This window comes from Talaromyces proteolyticus, assembly GCF_021365285.1.
Source record: "Talaromyces proteolyticus strain PMI_201 chromosome Unknown BGW36scaffold_3, whole genome shotgun sequence".
NCBI classification, from domain to species: domain Eukaryota; kingdom Fungi; phylum Ascomycota; class Eurotiomycetes; order Eurotiales; family Trichocomaceae; genus Talaromyces; species Talaromyces proteolyticus.
In genome coordinates, this window is record NW_025764279.1 from 985,417 (window position 1) to 1,007,737 (window position 22,321).

A 22,321-nucleotide genomic window follows, 5' to 3' on the forward strand; every position below is an offset into this window, starting at 1 on the left:
GATTATGAAATATGAACCGATGAGATATCTGAATTCCGGACCAACAGCAAGCTGTTCAGAGCAATGCATTTGATTGGAGAATGGGAAATAGCATTCCACCGCAGTGCGGATCAAGTAGACGCCGATATGGCAGTTGCCAGCGCGATGCTATCCCTGCATACCGCATGAACCATGGATGCCTAAGGAACAACATCAGATGCAGCACTGTTGCCAATGCCAATGCCAGTATCGTCGACTCACTCACAACAGCAGGCTTATACCGAGAAGCGATCGAGTTAGTCTTTGACGCAACAGTGGCTCGCGATCGCCAAGCAAAGGCAGTCGTGCGGGTGACTCGTCAGTGGTGGACGAGCATCAAGCTTTCTTGCCAAACAGTGAAAAGTCAAGGACGCGAATACACAGATTACCGCTATCGTGCAGTACTCGCCACCGCCGGGTGGGGCATGTCTCAGGGGCTGGCCGTTTCCTCACAGTGAACACGGACCAAGCTGATGCCCGGAGGGACGCGGAGGGTCCTCCCTGCCAGAAACGCTTGTGGTTGGTTGCTAGGGCGGTAATACCCCTGTCTCCACCGCAGCCGACGGCCAGTCAGTGTGCGCCTGCGGGGACACGGTGCAGTCCCGACCAACGGCCACTGTCGAAGAGGGGCCCAACGCCGACACGCAGCCAGTCAGCGGCCGCAAGAGTCATTTCATGGCTGTGACCGTCAGTAACGAGAATTACAAAGTACACACTGCCAGCACTGCAGCGATATGCCCACATGCCAATCGAGCAATGATTCCTGTGAGGGTCATGAATCACGTATCGAGTGCGTGGCGATAGCCGATTGCAATCTCTTGACTCGTCCGCGATTCTGTTTACGGCCAGGATCGTCGCCCTAGGAGACACCTCAACGCACCAGCCCATATGAGTGGTCAACTACCACCACGCACCCGGTCTGGTATTCCCGTGGTATTTGAAATTTCCATCTTATTATTGTAATTTGTTACAAGCAAGCCTCGCGGGGGCTTGAAGGTCGGCGTTGCTTGTATTAGATACAATCTTATGATGATGATTGATGCATTACGGCCACTGCCCAAAATAACCACCAGTAATCAATGCGGCAGGCCCTCCCACCCGCCAAACCCTGCCAGTGCCAACAATTTTCCTGTACCACGACGCCCATACCACGCTCACTTCCCTTTCCACTTTCCCCCTCGAACCAACCTACGTGGTGTACTCTTTCACTGTTTCTTCATACACTCTTTTTTTGTCCTTTTCACTTCATCCACTGTTGAATCGTTGGACAAGAACCCAACCGCCCTTCCTTCCTTTCCGCTTCTCGATAAGAAGAAAGGCAGGATCGTGGGCGCGGAGAGGTCGAAGGCTTTTTGCCCAGTGCTGTCCTTCCGCCTGTCGACAATTCACGCTGCTCCTACCTTTTATCGTTCGTTCATCAAGAATCAACAACAACTACTACTCGACGCATCAACACAAAGTCCAATCGCTCATAATTTCACGCCTGAAAAGAATAATTCGAAATAATACAGACCTTTTTAATTTTGCTCTCGCGGGCGACGTGACAAGATAAAGAAAGGCACCTGGACGTGACCGATTGCTAATCTTCTCCACCGCCCTCAACCTCCAAAATCATCTCGCGGGGCTGATTTCCATTCGTTGTATCGACGCTTGACGATTTGGTCAAACTAATTTGTATTTGTATACTATTCAATCCGCCACAAATTGGTTTCATGGGTGCTTTTTAAGGTGAGTTCTGATTGTGGTGCTTGAATTGGACTTTCGGGAGTTTGGGACAACGCTTTGCTAATCGGGTGCCGACAGACTTTGTATTATTTGTAAAACATAAATTGCAACCATGTCTGGCTATAACCAAGGCCACTACGAAGATGGTTACAGCCATCAAGGCCACGGTGACGGCTATTACCAAGATGAGCATGGCTATTACGACCAGAATGACTATTCTCACTACGGAGATGGATACTATGACCAGAGGTGAGTTATCATTAGATCAAATACTCGCAGAATAATGGCTGATTATCCTGATCTTAGTGGTTACGGTGAACACCAGGGTGGAGGCTATTATGAAGGTGGTGGCCATGACAACTACTATAATGACCAATACTACGACCAAGGCCATAGTGGACACCAAGACTACCCCCAGGGTGGACGCGGCCGTCGCCGCAATGGGGATTCTGAAGAGGACTCTGAAACGTTCAGTGATTTCACTATGAGGTCGGAGACTGCCAGAGCTGCCGATATGGACTATTACGGACGCGGAGACGAACGCTACAATAGCTACAATGAGAGCCAAATGGGAGGTAATGGGTACGGCTACCGTCCACCATCCTCTCAGATCTCATATGGTGGAAATCGCTCGTCTGGTGCTTCAACCCCAGTCTACGGCATGGACTACGGAAATGCACTCCCAGCTGGTCAACGTTCTCGCGAGCCTTACCCAGCTTGGTCCTCGGATGCTCAAATCCCGCTGTCGAAGGAAGAAATCGAGGACATTTTCCTGGATCTCGTCAACAAATTTGGGTTCCAGCGGGACAGCATGAGGAACATGTACGACCATCTGATGACGTTGCTCGACTCTCGTGCCTCTCGTATGACTCCCAACCAGGCTCTTCTGTCCCTTCATGCAGACTATATTGGTGGTGACAATGCCAACTATCGCCGCTGGTATTTCGCGGCTCATCTGGACCTGGACGATGCTGTCGGCTTCGCTAATATGAACTTGGGCAAGGCTGATCGTAGAACACGTAAAGCTCGCAAGGCTGCAAAGAAGGCAGCGCAGCAAAACCCAGAAAATGAACAGGAAACCTTGGAAGCTTTCGAAGGCGACAACAGCTTGGAAGCCGCTGAATACCGGTGGAAATCACGGATGAATCGAATGTCTCAACACGAGCGCACTCGCCAGCTAGCTTTGTACTTGCTATGTTGGGGTGAAGCCAATCAAGTTCGTTTCACCCCAGAGTGCCTGTGCTTTATTTTCAAGTGTGCAGACGACTTCTTGAACACCCCAGAGTGTCAAAACCGAGTCGAACCTGTCGAAGAAGGCAGCTATCTCAACAACGTTATCACTCCCATTTATCAGTATCTCCGCGATCAGGGCTATGAGATCCTCGATGGCAAGTACGTTCGTCGCGAGCGCGACCACAGTCAAATCATTGGCTATGATGATGTGAATCAACTCTTCTGGTATCCTGAAGGTATCGAGCGCATCATCCTGGAAGACAAAACGAGACTCGTTGATATTCCCCCAGCTGAGCGATGGGACAAGCTCAAAGATGTCAACTGGAAGAAGGTCTTCTTCAAAACGTACAAAGAAACTCGTTCTTGGTTCCATTTGATCACCAACTTCAACCGAATCTGGGTGATCCATTTGGGTGCTTTCTGGTTCTTCACGGCCTACAACTCTATGCCTATTTACACCCTGGACTATCAGCAGCAAGCGAACAACCAACCTCCCGGCTCCTACAAGTGGTCAGCTGTTGCCCTTGGTGGTGGTGTTTGTACATTGATCCAGATTTTCGCTACCCTGGCTGAATGGGCCTATGTTCCACGCAGATGGGCCGGAGCTCAGCACCTAACCAAACGTCTTATGTTCTTGCTCGTTGTCTTCGCAATCAATGTTGGCCCTAGTGTCTACGTTTTCTTCGTCTCAAAGGAAAAAGGACACGATACGGTCTCCCTAGCCCTGGGAATCGTCCAGTTTTTCATTGCCCTGGCCACGTTCTTTTTCTTCTCAATCATGCCTCTCGGCGGCTTGTTTGGCAGTTACATGAAGAAGAGCACCCGGCAATATGTCGCAAGCCAGACGTTCACTGCCAGCTTCCCTGCTTTGACTGGCAATGGTATGTGGATGTCATATGGCCTCTGGGTCTGCGTCTTCGCTGCCAAATTGGTTGAGTCGTACTTCTTCCTTACCCTATCTTTCAAGGACCCCATTCGCATTTTGTCTCCCATGAAGATTCGCAACTGTATTGGCGACACATACATTCCAAACGTACTCTGCAAATCTCAACCTCAGATTTTACTTGGTCTGATGTTCTTCACCGATTTGACACTCTTCTTTCTGGATAGTTATCTCTGGTACATCATCCTCAATACCGTGTTCTCTGTAGCACGATCTTTCTACCTTGGTGTTTCAATCTGGAGTCCTTGGAGAAACATCTTCTCGCGCCTACCCAAGCGTATCTATTCTAAGGTACTTGCGACAACGGATATGGAGATCAAGTATAAGCCGAAAGTTTTGATTTCCCAAGTTTGGAATGCTATCGTCATCTCGATGTACCGCGAGCATCTTCTGGCTATCGATCATGTGCAGAAACTTCTCTATCACCAAGTCCCCTCTGAACAGGAAGGCAAGCGCACTCTTAGAGCTCCCACCTTCTTCGTTTCGCAGGAAGACCACTCTTTCAAGACTGAATTTTTCCCATCTCAGAGCGAAGCTGAACGTCGTATCTCTTTCTTTGCCCAGTCTCTGTCGACACCAATCCCGGAGCCTCTACCTGTTGACAACATGCCAACTTTCACTGTTTTGGTCCCCCACTACAGCGAGAAGATTCTCTTGTCTCTCCGTGAGATTATCAGAGAAGACGAACCATATTCACGCGTGACAATGTTGGAATACCTCAAACAGCTTCATCCTCATGAGTGGGATTGCTTTGTCAAGGATACTAAGATTCTTGCTGACGAGACCTCGCAATTCAACGGTGAATATGACAAGACCGAGAAGGATGCCGCCAAGAGTAAGATCGACGATCTGCCATTCTACTGTATTGGTTTCAAGTCAGCTGCGCCTGAGTACACCTTGCGCACTCGTATTTGGGCCTCTCTGCGATCTCAAACCTTGTATCGTACAATTTCCGGATTCATGAATTACAGTCGTGCCATCAAGCTGTTGTACCGTGTTGAAAACCCCGAAGTTGTCCAAATGTTCGGTGGCAACTCGGATAAACTCGAACGTGAATTGGAGAGAATGGCTCGTCGAAAGTTCAAGATCTGCGTTTCCATGCAACGATATGCAAAATTCAACAAAGAGGAGCGTGAAAACACCGAGTTTCTCCTTCGAGCCTATCCCGATTTGCAGATCGCGTACTTGGACGAGGAACCCCCGGTAAACGAAGGCGAGGAACCCCGGCTCTACTCAGCATTGATTGACGGTCATTGTGAACTCCTTGAGAGTGGTACACGCAAGCCAAAATTCCGCGTTCAGCTTTCAGGAAACCCCATTCTTGGAGATGGCAAGTCTGACAATCAAAATCACGCTATCATCTTCTATCGTGGTGAATACATTCAGTTGATTGACGCCAACCAAGACAACTACCTCGAGGAATGTTTGAAGATTCGCAGTGTCCTCGCCGAATTCGAAGAAATGACTACTGACAATGTGTCGCCTTATACTCCCGGCCTTCCAACGCCCAAAACAAATCCGGTTGCCATTCTTGGTGCTCGAGAATACATTTTCTCTGAGAACATTGGCATTCTCGGCGACGTTGCTGCTGGTAAGGAACAGACGTTCGGTACCTTGTTTGCTCGTACCCTCGCAGAAATTGGCGGTAAACTTCATTATGGTCACCCTGATTTTCTCAACGGTATCTTCATGACTACCCGTGGTGGTGTCTCTAAGGCTCAAAAAGGTCTCCACCTAAACGAAGATATTTATGCCGGTATGAACGCTATTCTCCGTGGTGGTAGGATCAAGCATTGCGAGTACTTCCAGTGTGGTAAAGGTCGTGATCTGGGTTTCGGTTCTATTCTCAACTTCACAACCAAGATTGGTACTGGTATGGGCGAACAAATGTTGTCTCGTGAATACTATTATCTCGGCACCCAGCTCCCTCTTGATCGTTTCCTCTCTTTCTACTACGCTCACCCAGGTTTCCATGTCAACAATATGTTCATCATGTTGTCGGTGCAAATGTTTATGATTACGATGATCAACTTGGGCGCTCTGCGTCACGAAACAATCCTTTGTCGCTACAATTCAGATGTTCCAATTACCGATCCACTGATGCCCACTGGCTGTGCAAATCTGGTGCCTATCACCGACTGGGTCAACCGTTGTATTGTTTCCATCTTCATTGTGTTTTTCATCTCTTTCGTACCCCTGGTCGTCCAAGAATTGACGGAACGTGGTTTCTGGCGTGCTGCTACTCGACTTGCTAAACAATTCGGCTCTTTGTCCTTCATGTTCGAGGTGTTTGTCTGTCAAATCTACGCCAACTCCATTCAAACGGATCTTTCGTATGGCGGTGCAAGATACATTGGTACAGGTCGTGGTTTCGCAACTGCCCGCATTCCTTTCGGCGTTCTTTATTCACGTTTCGCTGGCCCTTCCATTTATCTTGGAGCTCGTTCGCTCCTCATGCTTCTCTTTGCTACCGCTACCATGTGGACAGCGGCTTTGATTTGGTTCTGGGTTTCGCTGCTCGCTTTGTGTATCTCCCCATTCTTGTTCAATCCCCACCAATTCGCCTGGAACGACTTTTTCATTGATTATCGTGACTACCTCAGATGGCTTTCTCGTGGAAATTCAAGGTCCCACAACTCTTCTTGGATCGCCTTCTGTCGTCTTTCCCGAACTAGAATCACCGGCTACAAGCGCAAGGTTCTCGGTGTTCCCTCCGAAAAGCTCTCGGGTGATGTTCCTCGCGCTCGCATTACCAATATTTTCTTCAGCGAAATCTTGGGCCCATTAGTACTGGTTGCAGTTACCTTGATCCCCTACCTATACATCAACGCTCGAACTGGAGTACTGTATACGGACACAAAGACATCTTCGCTCCTGCGTGTTGGAATTGTGGCCTTCGCCCCAATCGGTGTCAACGCTGGCGTATCTGCAGTTATGTTCGGAATGGCTTGCTGCATGGGTCCCGTTTTGAGTATGTGTTGCAAGAAGTTCGGATCTGTTCTCGCTGCCATCGCCCACGGTGTTGCAGTTGTAATGCTGCTTGCCATTTTCGAGGTCATGTTCGTCTTGGAAAACTTCAACTTCCCACGTTGTGTCCTTGGAATGATTGCTATGGCCGCTATTCAGCGATTCATTTATAAACTCATCATCTCCCTGGCACTGACGAGAGAATTCAAGCATGACCAGTCAAACATCGCTTGGTGGACTGGAAAATGGTACAACATGGGCTGGCACTCTATGTCTCAACCTGGCCGCGAGTTCCTTTGCAAGATTACCGAACTCGGCTACTTTGCGGCAGACTTCGTCTTGGGCCATATTCTTCTCTTCCTGATGCTACCTGCTATCTGCTGTCCGTATATTGACAAGTTCCATTCCGTTATCCTCTTCTGGTTGCGACCTAGGTAAGTTCCTTATATTTCGTCATGATCTTGAATTTATTCTCTAACCTGGTTTAGCCGACAAATCCGCCCCCCTATCTATTCTCTGAAGCAATCGAAGCTTCGAAAACGCCGCGTCATTCGTTATGCGATCTTATACTTTGTGTTGCTCGTCATTTTCATTCTCCTTGTTGCTGGTCCCTTGGTCGCAAGATCCCACCTCGACCTGGCGAAGACCTTCAGCAGTAGTAAGATCATCAGTCCACTCTTTCAACCGCTAGATGGAGGTAACCTACACAATGATACCTGGACGACGTACACTGGTAGCAACCTCCCCGGACAGGAGACTGGTGCCTCGAGCATTCCTGCCTCATGGTATCAGTGGAAATCTGCCCACACCGCTGCTGATGCTATGAGCACTGGCTCTTAGGAGTCGAAGAGGATGTTCATCCTTCGAGTTTGATGCATTGTTCGCTTCGATCTCTTTATCTATACAGCTGTACAAATGTCTCGAAGTTGGGAATGGCATCCCACTTGATGCACGCGGGCAACACCGTCATTCTATCCATTGCATCCATTTCCAGTCTTATTCTTCATAACGAATGATTATATTTCCGTTTTTCTCGTTTGTCGATGGTGTTAGCTGGCTATTATATGGGATTACAGGTTTACCATGTTCATTCCTGTTATTCTCTCTTTGTTGCGATTATATTACTTTAAACCTCTTCACAAGAAACACTCTTTGAAGATAGACTCGTTCCCAATGAAAGTTTTCTGTCTATAAAACCATTGAATTCTATATTGTAGCTCGTAATATGTGAATGATCAAGACTTCTGTATGAGTCCCGATTAATCACGTGACCTTGGCATATTATTAAGGACCCGTAAAGTTAGATAGTGTGATACGCAACTTGTTCCGCATCCTCCGCCGTCCCCTATTCTTTCATTCTCTTGTCCCTTGGGAAATGCAATGATGGATGTCCATGAAGCGCAGCGAGTCCTGACGGACTCAGTCGAAGCGCTGTCTAATTTGTTTCATCGCTTGCCCGGTTCCGCCATCTTTCTACGATACGTCAAGTCCAGTTACCAGAACGACCCCGTCCGCTCGGCTGTCGAACTGTTCCTCTTCTTGTTCGCTGTTCGTTATCTTCTTGCTCCCAAGTATTCTACCAAACCAGGCATTGTCAAGCTCTCGGAAGAAGAAATCGATGATCTCGTCGATGAATGGACTCCTGAGCCCCTTGTGGCCAGCCCGACCGCTTTGGAGCAAACCGACGTGGAAAAAAGAACTGTTATCGTAGGGTAGGTTTCAGAACCCTATATATACGCAATTGATTGCTGCTTAATTCTTTTCGTTACTGCTTTTAGACCAACCGGACCCAAAGTGAAATTGTCCAATGGCCGAACCGTGACGAATCTGGCCTCCTATAACTATTACAATTTTACATCAAACGAAACATTGAAGGAGAAGGCTATTCAGACACTACGCACCTACGGCGTTGGACCTTGTGGACCGCCGGGTTTCTACGGTACCCAGGATGTGCATATGAAGACCGAAGCCGATGTTGCAGCCTTTCTAGGAACAGCAGCATGCATCATTTACGCACAGGCATTTTCTACTGTTTCCAGTGTGATCCCTGCTTTTTCGAAGCGTGGAGACATAATTGTAGCCGACAAGGGCGTTAGTTTTGCTATTCGCAAAGGTATTCAAATATCGCGGAGCACAGTACGATGGTATGAACACAATGATATGGAGGATCTCGAACGTGTGTTGGAAAAAGTGACCAGAGAACAAGCGCGGAAGCCATTGACTAGACGATTCATAATCACCGAGGGTCTCTTCGAATCCCTTGGTGATATGGCAGATCTTCCTAAAATTGTAGGTTGAAAGGACCATCGGCTCTTGTTTTCATTGACCAGCATACTCACTATTCATCGTCTATAGGTTGAATTGAAATTCAAATATAAATTCCGCCTTCTTTTGGATGAGACCTGGTCGTTCGGAGTTCTCGGGCGGAATGGACGAGGCATCACTGAACACCAGAATGTCGACCCTACAGAAATTGACATGATTGTCGGCTCCTTGGCTGGTCCCATAATCGCCGGAGGTGGATTCTGTGCGGGATCCGAAGAGATTGTCCACCATCAAAGAATTTCAGCATCTGCGTACACCTTCTCTGCTGCTCTTCCTGCATTATTGTCCACTACTGCCAGTGAAACCATAACGATGATGCAAAATACGCCAGACCTTTTCACACAGCTTCGGTCCAATATCAAAACAATGTGGTCGCAGCTTGATCCTCGTAGCGACTGGGTATACTGCACAAGTGCCCCGGAAAATCCCATGATGATTTTAGTAATTAAACCGGAAGTCATTTCGTCGAGAAGGATGTCAATCGAGGATCAGCAGTCCCTATTGCAGGACATTGTCGACGAGGTGAGCCTTCAGACCTGCTTGTGTTTCTTTTGGATAAACATTACTAACAACCGATTCGTAGGCCCTGGCAAATGGCGTACTCATCACTCGGCTGAAGTGCTTGCCCGACAATGTCACGCCAAAGCAGCAAGTCCTTCCTGCTCTCAAGGTCTGTCTTACAACCGGCTTGAGCAAGCGGGAAGTTGAAAAGGCGGGCACAACGATTCGACATGCAATCACAAAGGTATTGAGCAAGAAGCGCTAAATGAGTGATCTTATGGATGACTTGATCTTCTGCTATAGGCTGCCGAGCGTCTATAAAAATATTTTTGACTGTATTCTTATTCCTTGTGGATTGCTTAGGTTTGCTGTATAGGACAAACAACCTGCTGGGCGCTGCTTGTCGTATCTTCTGCGGCATTGCTAGTGTATATGCCTACAGGACATTCAACCCTCATTCAATATTGACAAGTATATTAATAGAATAAATATTTTAATCTTAATGGCGAGTGGATGAAATTGTTGATGGTTTCAAAATATTACATTATTCTGTATTGGCTCGATGCTAGTAGTAGACCTGAAGACACATCCTATACACATTTGATATATACAAGCCCTAAACAGGGTACTGCTATTTAGGCCGCGTATAGTCCCTGATATAGACTGTATCCCGATGTAACAGGGTCATGTGTAGGCAACAAAGCGTTTGTTTGAGGATAACTTTTACTCAGCTCTACGATGTGTACTCTATACTCTCTCCTCTACTCGCTCTACTTCCCACTGTCAATTCATCTACTCTGTCAAGTTGAGGCTGTACATGCCACCCAAAGTATCTATGGAAATTTCTGGGTAACCTAGCAAGACATGCCATCACCGCGTGTTGGTTTATCTTCGGCGCCTGGGGAGGATTTCTTGAGACTATTTTCTACACTACACATGCCCTAATTCTAGCTGTACTTCTGCCAAGGGCATCAATCATGGCGTGCAGTATTGGGGTTGGAAACTTCCAAAGTAATTCATCAGTTATATCTACATACTTACTGTGTCCCAAACCGCCAGCTTTAATTAACAGCCATACACGTTCATTGATAGTAGGTACTGTCTCGGATCTTCGAGGCAGGTATGTACATACCAGTCCATGGGTGCCGGGGTTAAGGATGATAGAGAATGAATTAATGAACTTTTCATATTAATTGCAAGCGGAACTTGTAGTAGCATTGTCTTCCCAAGATTGTTATGTATTAGTCAAAATTGAGTAGATTAAGTATTACATAGATAATTGATATTATCAATGTAGACATCTGATAGCTAGTCTCAAGGCTTCACTTTACCTTCTTTCAATATTAGAATCAGGCACATAGACGTCATTATACTTGATTTAACAGCCGTATTCAGACTTACAATTACCATCAACCCCTTTCTCCATTGGATTGGGTAAAGAAAAGTTTGAATCGATTCTTAGGGGCTTCTTACAGCATCCGCATCCTCTCCCATACAAACAGCCAGCCAAAGCACAGATCGCTACCCGTTGACTCTAAACTTACGGTCTGTTATGTTTGGAATACTGAAGCGTTCGAGGCATTTTCAGGACTCTAAAAATAATATCGTCCTCTATTCCCACAATCGACGTAGCTCCTGTTGATGACTATCATATAGCCGATGTGCGTCAAGCAATTTTTCATCAATCAAATAGAAATGGCGTCCTAGGTCACTGCCACCAGGCTTTCCCAGGGCTAATATCTCTGCTTTCTTGTTCTTGAGACGTTCCGTCCTTTGCAAAAGTGCAATGCCAGTGTGCTTTTCTATTTTGTACCTTTTAGCCCAGTCGAAATTTGCTTTGTACGCCGTGTCTATTATCGATATGTTCCATTTCCTACTGCAACTGCAACGACTTTCTAAACTTCTTATACTGTCATTGGCGATAACCCTAAATGTTGCCCGAAAGAAGCATGATGTCATCAAGCGTCGGCCGAAGGAGACCTCAATAACACCCGATTTGCACTAGTGTCGGCCCTGCCAATGTATAGCAAAGAGCTTCACCGGCTTTAAGTCAATATGCTTGATAATGACAAAATGGGGCTGATTTCAAATACGATAGATTAATCCCTCGAATTGCTGCTTGGAGAGGACATCATAGCTATTTAAACCATCGATCGCCTGTATCTTTCCGAGTTCTTTGCAACAACTATTTCTCATCACCACTTCAATCAATCAATCATTTAATCGATTAATCAACGAGCACAATGGCTTCGTATGTTATTACTGGTGCTTCCAGAGGTCTCGGCCTTGAACTCACCCGTCAGCTGTCTGCCCGCTCTGAGGTTGGTAAAATCTTTGCCACGGCTCGAGGCGATTCTCCCAAGCTCCAGGAGCTCGCTAAGGCCTCCTCAGGCCGTATCGTTGTTATCAAGCTCGATGTCTCAGACGAGGCTGCGGTAAAGAAAGCAGCAGCTGAAGTCGAGATCGGCTTGGCCGGCAAGGGACTCGATGTGCTGATCAACAATGCCGGAATTAGGCAGTTTTCTCAGAAGGGAACCAGCTCAATGTGAGACTTTCATTCTAAATTTAGTTTCGTATAGGTGAGCCTGACAAATCATACAGGGAAAATCTCCAAGAAAGTTTCACAACCAATGTCCTCGGTGTTCACTGGGTGACCAGGGCATTCATCCCCCTGTTGCAAAAAGGAAACCAGAAAAAAATAGCTAATATGTAAGATTTTTCAAATGGGGCCCCTTTCCCAAGACTGATAAAGTTCAAAGCTCATCTACTGTCGGCTCTATCACATATGCTCGCTTGGTTCAACCCATTCCTGCTCCTGCCTACAAAATCACCAAGACGGCTGTTAACGCCCTGACCGTTCAGTACGCACTCGACTACGAAAACGAGGGTTTTACAATCTTTGCTCTCAGTCCAGGAGTACGTATATCTGGCTCTCTTAATAACTTCCTCCGATTACTGAAATTGCGTTTTAGTGGCTCCGTACCGACCTCGGTGGTGAACAGGCCGACTTGTCTGTTGAAGACGGTGCCGAGGCTACGCTTGTGAAGATACTAAGTTCAACTAAGGAGCAGAATGGCCAGTTTCTGAACATCAAAGCCGAGGGTTGGGGTGAGAAGTATGATGGTTCTAATGCCCCTTGGTAAAGGCTGTTGAGATGAGCTTCAGGAGCTCTTTTGGCCACTTGCCTATTCAAGGGCTACCAGCGCCCATATATTATTTTACTTACCTAAATTCAAATATGCATGTATAAGCATTCATTTCGCTTCCACAAAGACTGCACCTTTGCTTTTGTAGCTTTATTCTTTCTTGTCAATCTAGTTGTTTCTGTGCTTTGATACGTTATCATTAATTGCTTGCTGTGACCCCTTAATAATGTAACTGAAACTTTGAAATTGATATATATCAATTGATATTAAGTTGTCACTTGCATTTATACACCCTTTGCTAGTAGTCGCTTTATGTGCTTTTTAGGGTTTCGGTTTCCATTCTGTATTAATAATATTTGCTTAATGTGTCCCCTCAAAGGTACCCACACTAGGCACAGTTCCACGCTCTCCTAATTAACGAACGGCTTGGTTGTCATTCTGTAACTTTTGCAGATACAAGATACAGGTGGATGCCAAATAGCAGCAGAAGGCGGAGAACTGAGGATCAGAGTCCTGACCATACCATTATTAGTTTTTTCCATTCTTTTCATTACCTACGGTGGTATCCAAAAGTATCTTTATGGCATAGTTTGACGCTATGCAGATTAAAGCTAAAAATACCTTAGTGTTGAACAGCGGAATTCTCACATTGGTCATATAAACATGCTGACTTGACGCATTAATAATCAAATCGTACCCGTCAAAGGACTCAAGCCACCTACAAGCTTGATTAGCGATTCAAAGAGTCCACTACTATTTGAATTGGAAAGAGAGAGAGAGAGAGACAGGGAAATTTTAAGACAAACAATAAAACCTGTGCGACCCCCGCTTTGAAAATATTACTGGGAAATTGTGGAAAATGAGTTCGGGCCGGAAACGGGTAGTATCGTCTTGTATACCTTGCTATACTCGAAAACAAAAGGTGTGTATTTGGTTACGTCCCCTAAAACTATTTAACTATTCGGCTTATAGTGTGAAAGTGCAACCGCGAATATCCTTGTAATCGTTGTTCTCGACGACAATGCCCAGAAGAATGTGCGTATTACTCGGCGAATGCTGCCCAGGCTCTCAGTTCTTCAACTTCCCTCAAGCAGCGAAGAGGGGAAGCTCGCTCATTTAGACAGCGAGCCGATGGGAATGCCCAAATTAATCAGGTCGTATTGTCCAGCTCGTCGCTAGCTGACTTATTTGGTTATTGTGAAGAGAGCAACAGCAACACGTTAGCCCTGATCCGAAAGGTAAGCTTTTCGTCAGACTACAAAAAGATAATGAAACGAAACTCAAAAAAAGCCTTCGCTAATTACTTTTCCAGTTGAATTTGGGCCAAGACGAGAACCGCATCGGCAACTCTCCTGGCCTTACTCCTGAAGCGGTCGAAAAGGTGCAGAGCATCCTTGAGTGCATGCCTGACCGACAAATCTTGGACTTTTTGATGGAATACTTTGTAGCCGAAGTTAATTGGTTCGTATTACTTCAAATTTAGTTTTACCTTAACCTTCATGAACCTTTGGTCGAAGATGTTCAATAGGACTCACACTTTCTTGAACAAGGCTGACATTGTAACTTGGGATAGGACGGACCAATTGGTACACATTCCATGGCTCCTAGGAAAGTACCAGCAATGGTGGCTGATTGAAAAAGTAACGCTCGTGTTGGAAGTAGACCTTGCAGTGCTTATTTTGCGTATTTGTTCATATGCATCGCAATATCTCCCCTCGCAGGGCTATACGCTTAACAGGATCGACGGGGCGTTGCTGGCTGATATCCGCAATATGTGCGACGAAACCGCTGGGAGTTTGATTTCCATCAGCAGAGCCCTAGATAAACGAGGCTCATTGATTCAAGTGCAGTCTATGGCCTTCTATGGTTTGAAATGCCAGATGGAAGGAAGGCGAAACGCCTTTTGGGAATCCCTCGATCGCGCCATCAAAGTCGCCCAGGCTATTGGCCTTCATAGCGAGGCCGTCAGAGTAAGACAGGGGTTAGACGAGATTGAAAAAGAGATGGAACGCCGAACGTTCTGCAACCTCTACATTTGGGATAGCAGCCTCTCTCGCCAACTTGACCGCACCGCTCTTTTATCCGGTCGTCTGGATCCAGGAAACTGGCCGCAAATATATTTCGAAAGCGATAACGATAGCAGCGAGCTTGCTGCAGTTGTTCCCGACCCCTTCACTGAACGACTGCTTCAAGTACGACTCGCCGATTTTTGGCGTTTCGTCAGGCCGGCTCCGAGATCCGAATTCGACATGGTTGTCGCTGAAGAAATCTACGACCAGTTTTGCCGCGACTATATGGCTAAACTACCTTGCACTTTTTCCCTTGATCCCGATAAGACATGGGATAAGCGGTTACCTAAGCTGCAGCTGCAGCGGCAGCTCCTTCACATCGCTATTTACGAGTCGTTGTGCTGGCACTTTCGGCCTGTGCTCCTTCACCACGATAAAAGTATGCCCTCTTACAAACGCGTGCTCTTGGACGCGCATAAAAGGGCACTGGCTGTCGCAGCTCTGCACACGCTCCAAGGCGTCTCACAACTGCATGCCATGCTATCAGGGAGCCACAGACGGTTTGCCGGGCTTATCTTTTCGACCTTTGATGCAGCAGTCCTGCTAGTTTATCTATGCACAGATCCTCAATTTCCACCACCATGCCTAGGGCATAAAACGTGTACGATTTGCCCTAAGATAGATCCTCTGCGTCCAGGCATGATTACCTTATCACGTCAAGAATGCATACAGGCTGTGCAAAGCGCGCTGAATTGGCTACGCATGTTGGGCGAAGAAATCAGTGCTGCAGATATTGGAGCAAACACCTTGACACAACTTTTGAGTAGTGTCTGCAAGACGGACACGCCCACGACGACGGCGGTGGCGACCAACGGCACAGAAATGAAAGATGTGCTAAGTAATCAGGATATCGTAGCAACCACAGTGCAAAGCGATATGCCGAATTGGCACTCACTCAATCCACTCGACCTGCAGCTGCTTGAAAATTTCCTTCCGATGGATACATCGTCAAGCCTAGGCGATATGACTAGCTGGCCTTCTCTAGACTCGTCGATGTTTTCACCTTGAAAAGTACTATGGGAGACCTCCACGGAAATTAGGAGTCATCAATGATAAATTCTAGTCATTAATTTTTTCATTCAATCGGATTTCACACAATTAGCTGCGGTTTATCAGGTATAAATCAATGTTTCAATAGAGGATACGTATGTAATGGACTCTCTCGTTTTTAACCCTAACGCTAGCCCTAGCCTTCCACCACATTGTGCAAGATCATACATAAAACGTAACGAGTCGGTGCTTTGTGTTCATTTTGAGTGAGGCACACATAAATTCTTTTCTATATAATTTATTTCTCTCTTCTTTTGAAGAAGAGAGAAATGTTGTAATAATTTGGTTGACTGGCTGTGTCCACTTGCGCCACATTCCAAGACATCATTCCCCATCCTTCAGCTATTCCTCAGCATAGGACCCAGGGTATCCGTCCAACATTCTTGCCTTTTTTTCATTTCCAATATATTTGAGAGAGCCAAAAAGTATGAGAGAAAGTGAGACACAAATCAACTATTGAGTGCATTATGACCCTGCGCCCTTACCCCTCCACCTTAAATTGGAAATATTTGATCACATTGTTTACTACCTTCCGTATTTGAAATGGGACAAAAATGATACGGTATCATTATGACATACATCTATCTCCAGATCTCCCCCTTTTGAGATATCTGACTATCTAGATTTTAGTGGTGGGAGGGTTATTCTCGACTCGTCTTGCGTTTTCTAACCAATTTTCCAACAAAAAGAAGATAGCAGAATACTAGCTGGAATTGGTTGGTTGAGGGAAAAAGTTGTTCAAGATGAAGTATAGTGCTTTAGGACTCGGAGTCCTGGCCTTACTTCATTCTGCTAATGGACACTTACATCGTACGTTCCATCGTCAGGCTAATGTAACAAGGGTGGGAATTGATGACGAGATAGACCATGGGAAACAATTCCCAAAACGCGACGCAGAAACTAGGTCTTGTCCAGAGGGTAAGACCACAAATACAGTCGTTGTGCATGTCGATCAGGAAGGGAATACTTTGAGTATGGAGACGGTGTCAGCGACATCTAGTTCTCTTGTCGGTTATTCCTCATCAATCCCTCCAGCACAAAATATTGATTATCAATGGAAAACAGGTTTCTCAAGGTACGAAAACGCCGCTATACAGAGCAGTTGCAACTTCACCTAGCAGTAGTAGGAGCGAAATTACCTCCATATTGTCTTCACCCACGGAGATACCATCAGCCTCCTCCAATTCTCATGATGAACGCCATATGCCCAAGCCAACAACAAAAAACATGAGCACCCCCGTTGACATTACTGACATGAATTCAATTGATACCATTATACCACCAATTATACACAGCCCCACAAAAAAAAATAAACACGGAATATCATACTCCCCATACAATGCCGACAGCACGTGCAAAGGACAAGACCAAGTCAACGACGACATCAACTCTCTCCGCCAATTCTCTCTCGTTCGGATATACGGTGTTGACTGTGACCAGGTCAAGACAGTCACCAGAGCTGCACGACAAAATCAAATGCAGGTTTTCGCTGGGGTATTCAACGTTGACAGCCTGCAAAACGATTTACAGAAAATCATTGACGCTGCGGATGGGGACTGGTCGACTTTCCACACCGTTTCTATTGGCAACGAGCTTGTCAATAGAGCTCAGAATTCTCCTGAGCAAATTGTCCAGTTGGTGAATACCGCGCGTGACACGCTGCGTCAGGCGGGCTATCATGGCCCTGTAGTCACTGTTGATACGTTTAATCAAATCATTGAGCATCCAGAGTTATGTGAAGCATCGGACTACTGCGCTGCAAATTGTCACGCGTTTTTTGATTCAACGCAAACAGCTGACACCGCCGGGCCCTATGTACTCGAACAAGCTCGCCTTGTATCAGAGGCAGTAGGTGGCAGCAAAAAGGTCATCATTACTGAATCAGGCTGGCCGTCTGCAGGCGTGCCAAATGGTAATGCTATACCATCGCGACCAAACCAGGAGGTTGCATTGAAGAGTCTGCGGGAGAACTTTCCGCATGGTGGTCTCATTCTATTCAGTGCCTTTGATGATAAGTGGAAGGCGGATAACGAGGGGACGTTTGGGACAGAAAAATTTTGGGGTATTGAGCTGGGAGAGATAGATAGGTCGGGTTGATATGCATGAGAAAACATTGAATTGGGTTATGGTTAGTAAATGTATTTGATTTGAACTGAGATGTATGTATGTCCATATGTAACAAAAAAAGTGCATCGACGGAGATCCAGCGCCCCTTTTACGCTTTATCACGCGATTAATTATCTATGGATAACTGATCTCAGCTGAGCGTTTACTGAGTAATCCCAACTGCTCACTAAGCCACCAGGATCACTTATTGATTAGATATCCATATCAAAGCCTTACGCTACCAAGAGTGGAGAATTGCCATGAAACTGTTCTCAAAAGGTATCTGTCGCGGGTGTATACTGCTACGGCATGAGATTTTCACTCCTTCGACCTATCGAATAACTCTAGCATCTCTGTCTTCCCCTGCGCCTGGGTAAATTGACGGGGAGTGATCCCTTCTCCGTCTCCCAGATCTGTCCGCACGCCTCGCTGCAGCAAAAACCGGACAAAGTCTTCTTGATCGTGCTGGACTGCAACATGCAGCGCTGTGCCAATCGTGTCTTTCGCGGCGTCATCATCCCACAGGTCGTGTCGGAAGACCTCGTTGATGTCGGCACCGCGTGCGAGCAGCATGGTGGCGGCATCGATGCGGCCGTTCTCCGCGGCGCTCTTGAGGGCCTTTGAGCCCTGGATTTTAGCACCGTGTTCGAGGAGGAGGGTCAGGATTTCCAGCGAAGGGAGTGATGCGGCTCGCGCCAGGACAGTGTCGTTGGGGATCCAGTACTGGTCGTTTGCGTCGGCGCCTTTGCTTAGCAGGAACCGGACCATCTCGACGTCTTGCCGCTGGATCGCTACTGTGAGAGGAGACCCGATCTTGTCCATGGGATGGTTGACGCTCAGGCCGAAGTCCATGAGCGTTTGGAAGGCAGCTGGTTTGGCTCCCGTTATCGTGCGCAGGACGACGAGGTCGGGAAGCACGGCTGACCGCCATTCTTCGGGAAGGTTACACTCTTGGATATCGATCTTCGGGCTCCATGGGCCGTGAGTCGATTGTCGACATTGCGGGATGTCGGTGAAGAAGTAGCGGAGGATGTTGGAATGGCCGTTCTCGGCGGCAGTGGCTATAGCAATATTCAGAGGCGGGACTGCCCTTTTGTCAATGCCAGCGGTGGTGTATAGCTGAGGAGCATAAGTTTTCACATTGGAGAGTGAGCCTTGAGCGCATGCCTTGAGGAGCGAGCGCCCAGCTGAGCGGACCGATTCCGTTGCTAATACTTTAGAAGTGATCATGGTAGGAGAACATGACGAGCACCCTCACATGGTATGATTCACAGTGTTCCCAACCGCTCTAGCTAGATTTAGCGCAGTTAGCTAGCCCCTTTTTGGGGTGTGCACACGTCTCCATACAAATACTATAACTTATAGGCTGAAGCTAGTAAGAATCAATCAACAATTCTGCGCCGAATCGAGGACCAACACACTTATATGAATGCTAAAAACTAGCTTGAGAGACAACCTAATTCAAATCTATACGCAATCCATCGTGAGTATTTTTCCACTTGTATGCTGGCACAACTCAATATAGGGTTTGATGCTCTCACAGAAGTAGGTATCTGACTGAAAGCATAATATTCCTGGGGCCGAAAAGTTGAAGGGTATTTGAACATGCTAGCAAAATAAAAAGCAAAGTTTTGTATCGTACAGGTCTGACTCTTGGCCTGTTCCCTTGTTCCGAAGACTATATGGATTGTCAAAACATCCGCTTGTAATACTTATTTTCAGTAAAGCAAGATTAGGCCTTCTCTACTTCCTCCGCCATTGACGGCTCGGCCGGTGGCTTTGCGCCGTGGCGCCATCGGCGTGTCTTTGGAGGCTCAGGTTTGACGCTTAATTTGGCGGAATGATTGTCAACTACGGCTGGCGCGGCGACCGTGGTTGATGTATGATTAAATGACCTTCGAGGGGGGGGTAAAGCCGGTGCGGACCGCGAGGTAGACCTAGCTGCAGGAGCTGATGGTGAAAACGATTCTTCGGTTGAGGCTCGCCTTTCATTCGATGCTGCTGTGGTTTTCTCCTCTGACTCAAGAGCGTGTTTTTCTCCTCCTCCTCCTCCTCCTCCTCCTCCTTCATCCTCTTCGCAAGCCCGTCGCCCACGCCATCGTCTTGCCTTTGGCAGTTCTGGTTTTTGTTTTGTCCTAACGGCTAAAATAGATTCAATCGAGTGATCTGAAGATTTAGTATCTCTGCGACTGGGTGTCATAACCCCGGGCTTTTCATTCTGAGCGGCTACCTCCACAAAGCTAAGCGCAGAGGAGCTGGCAGGCTCCAGTTGCATCCCAAGTTTGCCTTTTGGTCCTTTGGGAATAGAACTGGGCATACTTGGCGATTTTGAGTTCACTTTGGTGGGCGATGATGGTGTTATAGAATCTTGTGAGATTGGCGATGTAGCAATGCTGGCATTTCTTTCACTAGCTGAGTCTGTATATATGATAGGTACTCCGATGTTAGTATCTGACGGACTCTCTTCGTCTTGAGGCGATTCCGAGATAGATTCCGGTTCCGGCCCTCGCAGCCACTCAACTTGGCCGCACCGGGTAACCAGCCTCTTCGTGGTATCATCTGCCTCGGCAAAATGCAGTATCTTTTCATAATCATCCTCGGCTCCATCAAATTGACTGTGAATCAATATGCCGAGTGTTCTCATAATTTCGTCGCGTTTATAGTGTGGCGCGTACTTAAGCTGAGTATGTGATAATAGCGGATAGAAAACACGCAAATATGTGTGTCGCAAAGCCACAGCGTCTTCAGGAAGATCTAGAAGATTCCGAATGAGTATGTCGACGAGAACTCGTAGGTCATTAGTATAAAAATATTCATAAGTGGACGGCGTCGTGAAGATGAGATAGAGAAGTTTGAGGGTAAGGAGTTGCAGCGATGTTTCGCCTAAAAATAGTTAGAAATGTTTTATTACTCGCAATGAGCTGCTTGCCTTCTCGATTAAGTAGTAGAATAATATTTTCACCGAATGTCTTATAAAAATTGCCATGCATGGCGAGAATCTTGATCACTTTATTTGTTGGTGGGTTGGAAGAAGCTCCGAGATCAGGGTCGTGTGCTGAAACCATGAATTGTTCATTCAGCACCAGCTATGAAAGGATCAGCATTTGTCATGCCATATATGGTACTTATGTTAACTTACCAGAATGCGAATTACAGGATAATGATAAGGGTCATTTGCGTCATTGGAAAGACCCTCGATGATCTCGAAAAGATATTTCACGAAGTCATCTTCCACGAGTACTGTACGTCGGTCTCGGAATCAAAATGGAGTTCAATAAAAGCGGTTGTCTCACATCCTTACCGAGGTCCTCGATCTTTATCCGTTGAATTCTAGACATTTCATAGAGTAGATCCATCAAATGACGATGTAGACCAGCTCCATCATCATCAATGGCTGGATCCTGGGAGCGGATGAGTTCCAGCAATCTAGGAAAACAGCCTTCATCGTTCATAAGTTGTAAAGTTGTGTCATTATGTCGTCCGTCGAAGAGGAGGAAAGCAGCCATAAAATGTAGAGCATCCGAATCGTCTTCCTGGTTTTAATGTATCAGGTAAGCCAACAGCCTAACAAGTACAATGGGTTGAGATCCCGCTTTTGTTTTTTCTTCAATCTGAAATATAACATACTTGTAGCAAGCTGTATATTATCTGCCTTCGAATATAATCTGCATGCTGAGCGAAGAGATTGGATGAGAAGAGCTTGTATGAACAACGTGAGACATCGTATTCGCCGTTTAGAAATTGGCCTGTTCAATTCACAAGAAATTAGTAAATATTCTGTAAATGACGCTCATCCTGGTCCGCTTTGTTTGCTATAGCATCCTTTCATTTCGCAGAAGAAGACAAAGGTGAATCCAGAGGCGCGTACGTTTGAACCTGGCACTGAAGCCAAGATAGTCTCGGAGGGCATTGTCGATGAGCTCATGTGAATCGTATGGCTTGGATAATATATCGTCCAATTCTAGAAAACAATCCGAGAGTTAATAAGCTGAAACAACACGCATTGCAAGAGAATCACGACCAAGATGCGGGCAGGCGATCACGGGGCAAAGTCCGAGATGCACTTACGATCCCAGAATTGCTGCTCATTTTCGAGGTTGTACGAGCCTTCTTCCAAATCCATGTCCTCCTAGTCATCAACAACACTTCTCCGTTTTTAATTGCGCATTCGTCTCATTTCGTGTATATGGCTGGGGTAATTGTTAGCTTTGGGTAAGTTAACTGCGAATGGGTAACGA

At 46.5% G+C, this 22,321-nt stretch overlaps 8 protein-coding genes across 8 annotated transcripts; 6 read left to right on the plus strand and 2 right to left on the minus strand.

Annotated features, from left to right (window-relative positions):
- The first annotated feature begins 760 nt into the window (after nucleotides 1-760).
- Nucleotides 761-1,668, plus strand: BGW36DRAFT_106679 (uncharacterized protein). Its single transcript, XM_046209203.1, has one exon. The coding sequence runs from the start codon at nucleotides 1,045-1,047 to the stop codon at nucleotides 1,522-1,524; it is 480 nt and encodes a 159-aa protein (XP_046075228.1). The 5' UTR covers nucleotides 761-1,044; the 3' UTR covers nucleotides 1,525-1,668.
- BGW36DRAFT_106684 (1,3-beta-glucan synthase catalytic subunit FksP) lies at nucleotides 1,653-7,495 on the plus strand. The gene is made up of 3 exons (XM_046209204.1): nucleotides 1,653-1,746; nucleotides 1,822-1,992; nucleotides 2,050-7,495. The coding sequence occupies exons 2-3, from the start codon at nucleotides 1,856-1,858 to the stop codon at nucleotides 7,322-7,324; spliced, it is 5,412 nt and encodes a 1,803-aa protein (XP_046075229.1). The 5' UTR covers nucleotides 1,653-1,746; nucleotides 1,822-1,855; the 3' UTR covers nucleotides 7,325-7,495.
- Nucleotides 7,496-8,192: 697 nt separating this feature from the next.
- Nucleotides 8,193-10,249, plus strand: BGW36DRAFT_371696 (serine palmitoyl CoA transferase subunit LcbA). Its single transcript, XM_046215401.1, has 4 exons — nucleotides 8,193-8,598; nucleotides 8,665-9,175; nucleotides 9,242-9,733; nucleotides 9,795-10,249. Exons 1-4 carry the CDS (start codon nucleotides 8,267-8,269, stop codon nucleotides 9,975-9,977), a joined length of 1,518 nt encoding a protein of 505 aa, XP_046075230.1. The 5' UTR covers nucleotides 8,193-8,266; the 3' UTR covers nucleotides 9,978-10,249.
- Nucleotides 10,250-11,955: 1,706 nt separating this feature from the next.
- BGW36DRAFT_314481 (short chain dehydrogenase reductase) lies at nucleotides 11,956-12,919 on the plus strand (the record flags this gene model as incomplete). The annotated part of the gene is made up of 4 exons (XM_046212534.1): nucleotides 11,956-12,257; nucleotides 12,314-12,421; nucleotides 12,472-12,628; nucleotides 12,685-12,919. The coding sequence occupies 4 exons, from the start codon at nucleotides 11,956-11,958 to the stop codon at nucleotides 12,853-12,855; spliced, it is 738 nt and encodes a 245-aa protein (XP_046075231.1). The 3' UTR covers nucleotides 12,856-12,919.
- Nucleotides 12,920-14,096: 1,177 nt separating this feature from the next.
- BGW36DRAFT_106709 (uncharacterized protein) lies at nucleotides 14,097-16,035 on the plus strand. Its single transcript, XM_046209205.1, has 2 exons — nucleotides 14,097-14,319; nucleotides 14,432-16,035. Exons 1-2 carry the CDS (start codon nucleotides 14,261-14,263, stop codon nucleotides 15,933-15,935), a joined length of 1,563 nt encoding a protein of 520 aa, XP_046075232.1. The 5' UTR covers nucleotides 14,097-14,260; the 3' UTR covers nucleotides 15,936-16,035.
- Nucleotides 16,036-16,720: 685 nt separating this feature from the next.
- On the plus strand, nucleotides 16,721-18,237 carry BGW36DRAFT_445472 (putative cell wall glucanase; the record flags this gene model as incomplete). The annotated part of the gene is made up of 2 exons (XM_046221673.1): nucleotides 16,721-17,052; nucleotides 17,273-18,237. 2 exons carry the CDS (start codon nucleotides 16,721-16,723, stop codon nucleotides 18,072-18,074), a joined length of 1,134 nt encoding a protein of 377 aa, XP_046075233.1. The 3' UTR covers nucleotides 18,075-18,237.
- Nucleotides 18,238-19,564, minus strand: BGW36DRAFT_106737 (ankyrin repeat-containing domain protein). The gene has a single exon (XM_046209206.1). The coding sequence runs from the start codon at nucleotides 19,311-19,313 to the stop codon at nucleotides 18,402-18,404; it is 912 nt and encodes a 303-aa protein (XP_046075234.1). The 5' UTR covers nucleotides 19,314-19,564; the 3' UTR covers nucleotides 18,238-18,401.
- Nucleotides 19,565-19,815: 251 nt separating this feature from the next.
- BGW36DRAFT_394652 (uncharacterized protein) lies at nucleotides 19,816-22,206 on the minus strand (the record flags this gene model as incomplete). Its single annotated transcript, XM_046217938.1, has 7 exons — nucleotides 19,816-20,966; nucleotides 21,013-21,169; nucleotides 21,223-21,323; nucleotides 21,385-21,616; nucleotides 21,711-21,829; nucleotides 21,952-22,044; nucleotides 22,152-22,206. The coding sequence occupies 7 exons, from the start codon at nucleotides 22,204-22,206 to the stop codon at nucleotides 19,816-19,818; spliced, it is 1,908 nt and encodes a 635-aa protein (XP_046075235.1).
- Between the last annotated feature and the right edge of the window lie 115 nt (nucleotides 22,207-22,321).

What these genes read in the sequence shown, in the direction of transcription:
- BGW36DRAFT_106679 (XM_046209203.1), top strand. Translation starts at nt 1,045, where the DNA reads ATGATGATGATTGATGCATTACGGCCACTGCCCAAAATAACCACCAGT.
- BGW36DRAFT_106684 (XM_046209204.1), top strand. Translation starts at nt 1,856, where the DNA reads ATGTCTGGCTATAACCAAGGCCACTACGAAGATGGTTACAGCCATCAA. An exon ending in GATGGATACTATGACCAGAG is followed by an intron (nt 1,993 to 2,049) that starts GTGAGTTATCAT and finishes TCCTGATCTTAG; the next exon opens with TGGTTACGGTGAACACCAGG.
- BGW36DRAFT_371696 (XM_046215401.1), top strand. Translation starts at nt 8,267, where the DNA reads ATGATGGATGTCCATGAAGCGCAGCGAGTCCTGACGGACTCAGTCGAA. An exon ending in TGGCAGATCTTCCTAAAATT is followed by an intron (nt 9,176 to 9,241) that starts GTAGGTTGAAAG and finishes CATCGTCTATAG; the next exon opens with GTTGAATTGAAATTCAAATA. An exon ending in TGCAGGACATTGTCGACGAG is followed by an intron (nt 9,734 to 9,794) that starts GTGAGCCTTCAG and finishes ACCGATTCGTAG; the next exon opens with GCCCTGGCAAATGGCGTACT.
- BGW36DRAFT_106709 (XM_046209205.1), top strand. Translation starts at nt 14,261, where the DNA reads ATGCCTGACCGACAAATCTTGGACTTTTTGATGGAATACTTTGTAGCC. An exon ending in TTTGTAGCCGAAGTTAATTG is followed by an intron (nt 14,320 to 14,431) that starts GTTCGTATTACT and finishes AACTTGGGATAG; the next exon opens with GACGGACCAATTGGTACACA.
- BGW36DRAFT_106737 (XM_046209206.1), bottom strand. Translation starts at nt 19,313, where the DNA reads ATGATCACTTCTAAAGTATTAGCAACGGAATCGGTCCGCTCAGCTGGG.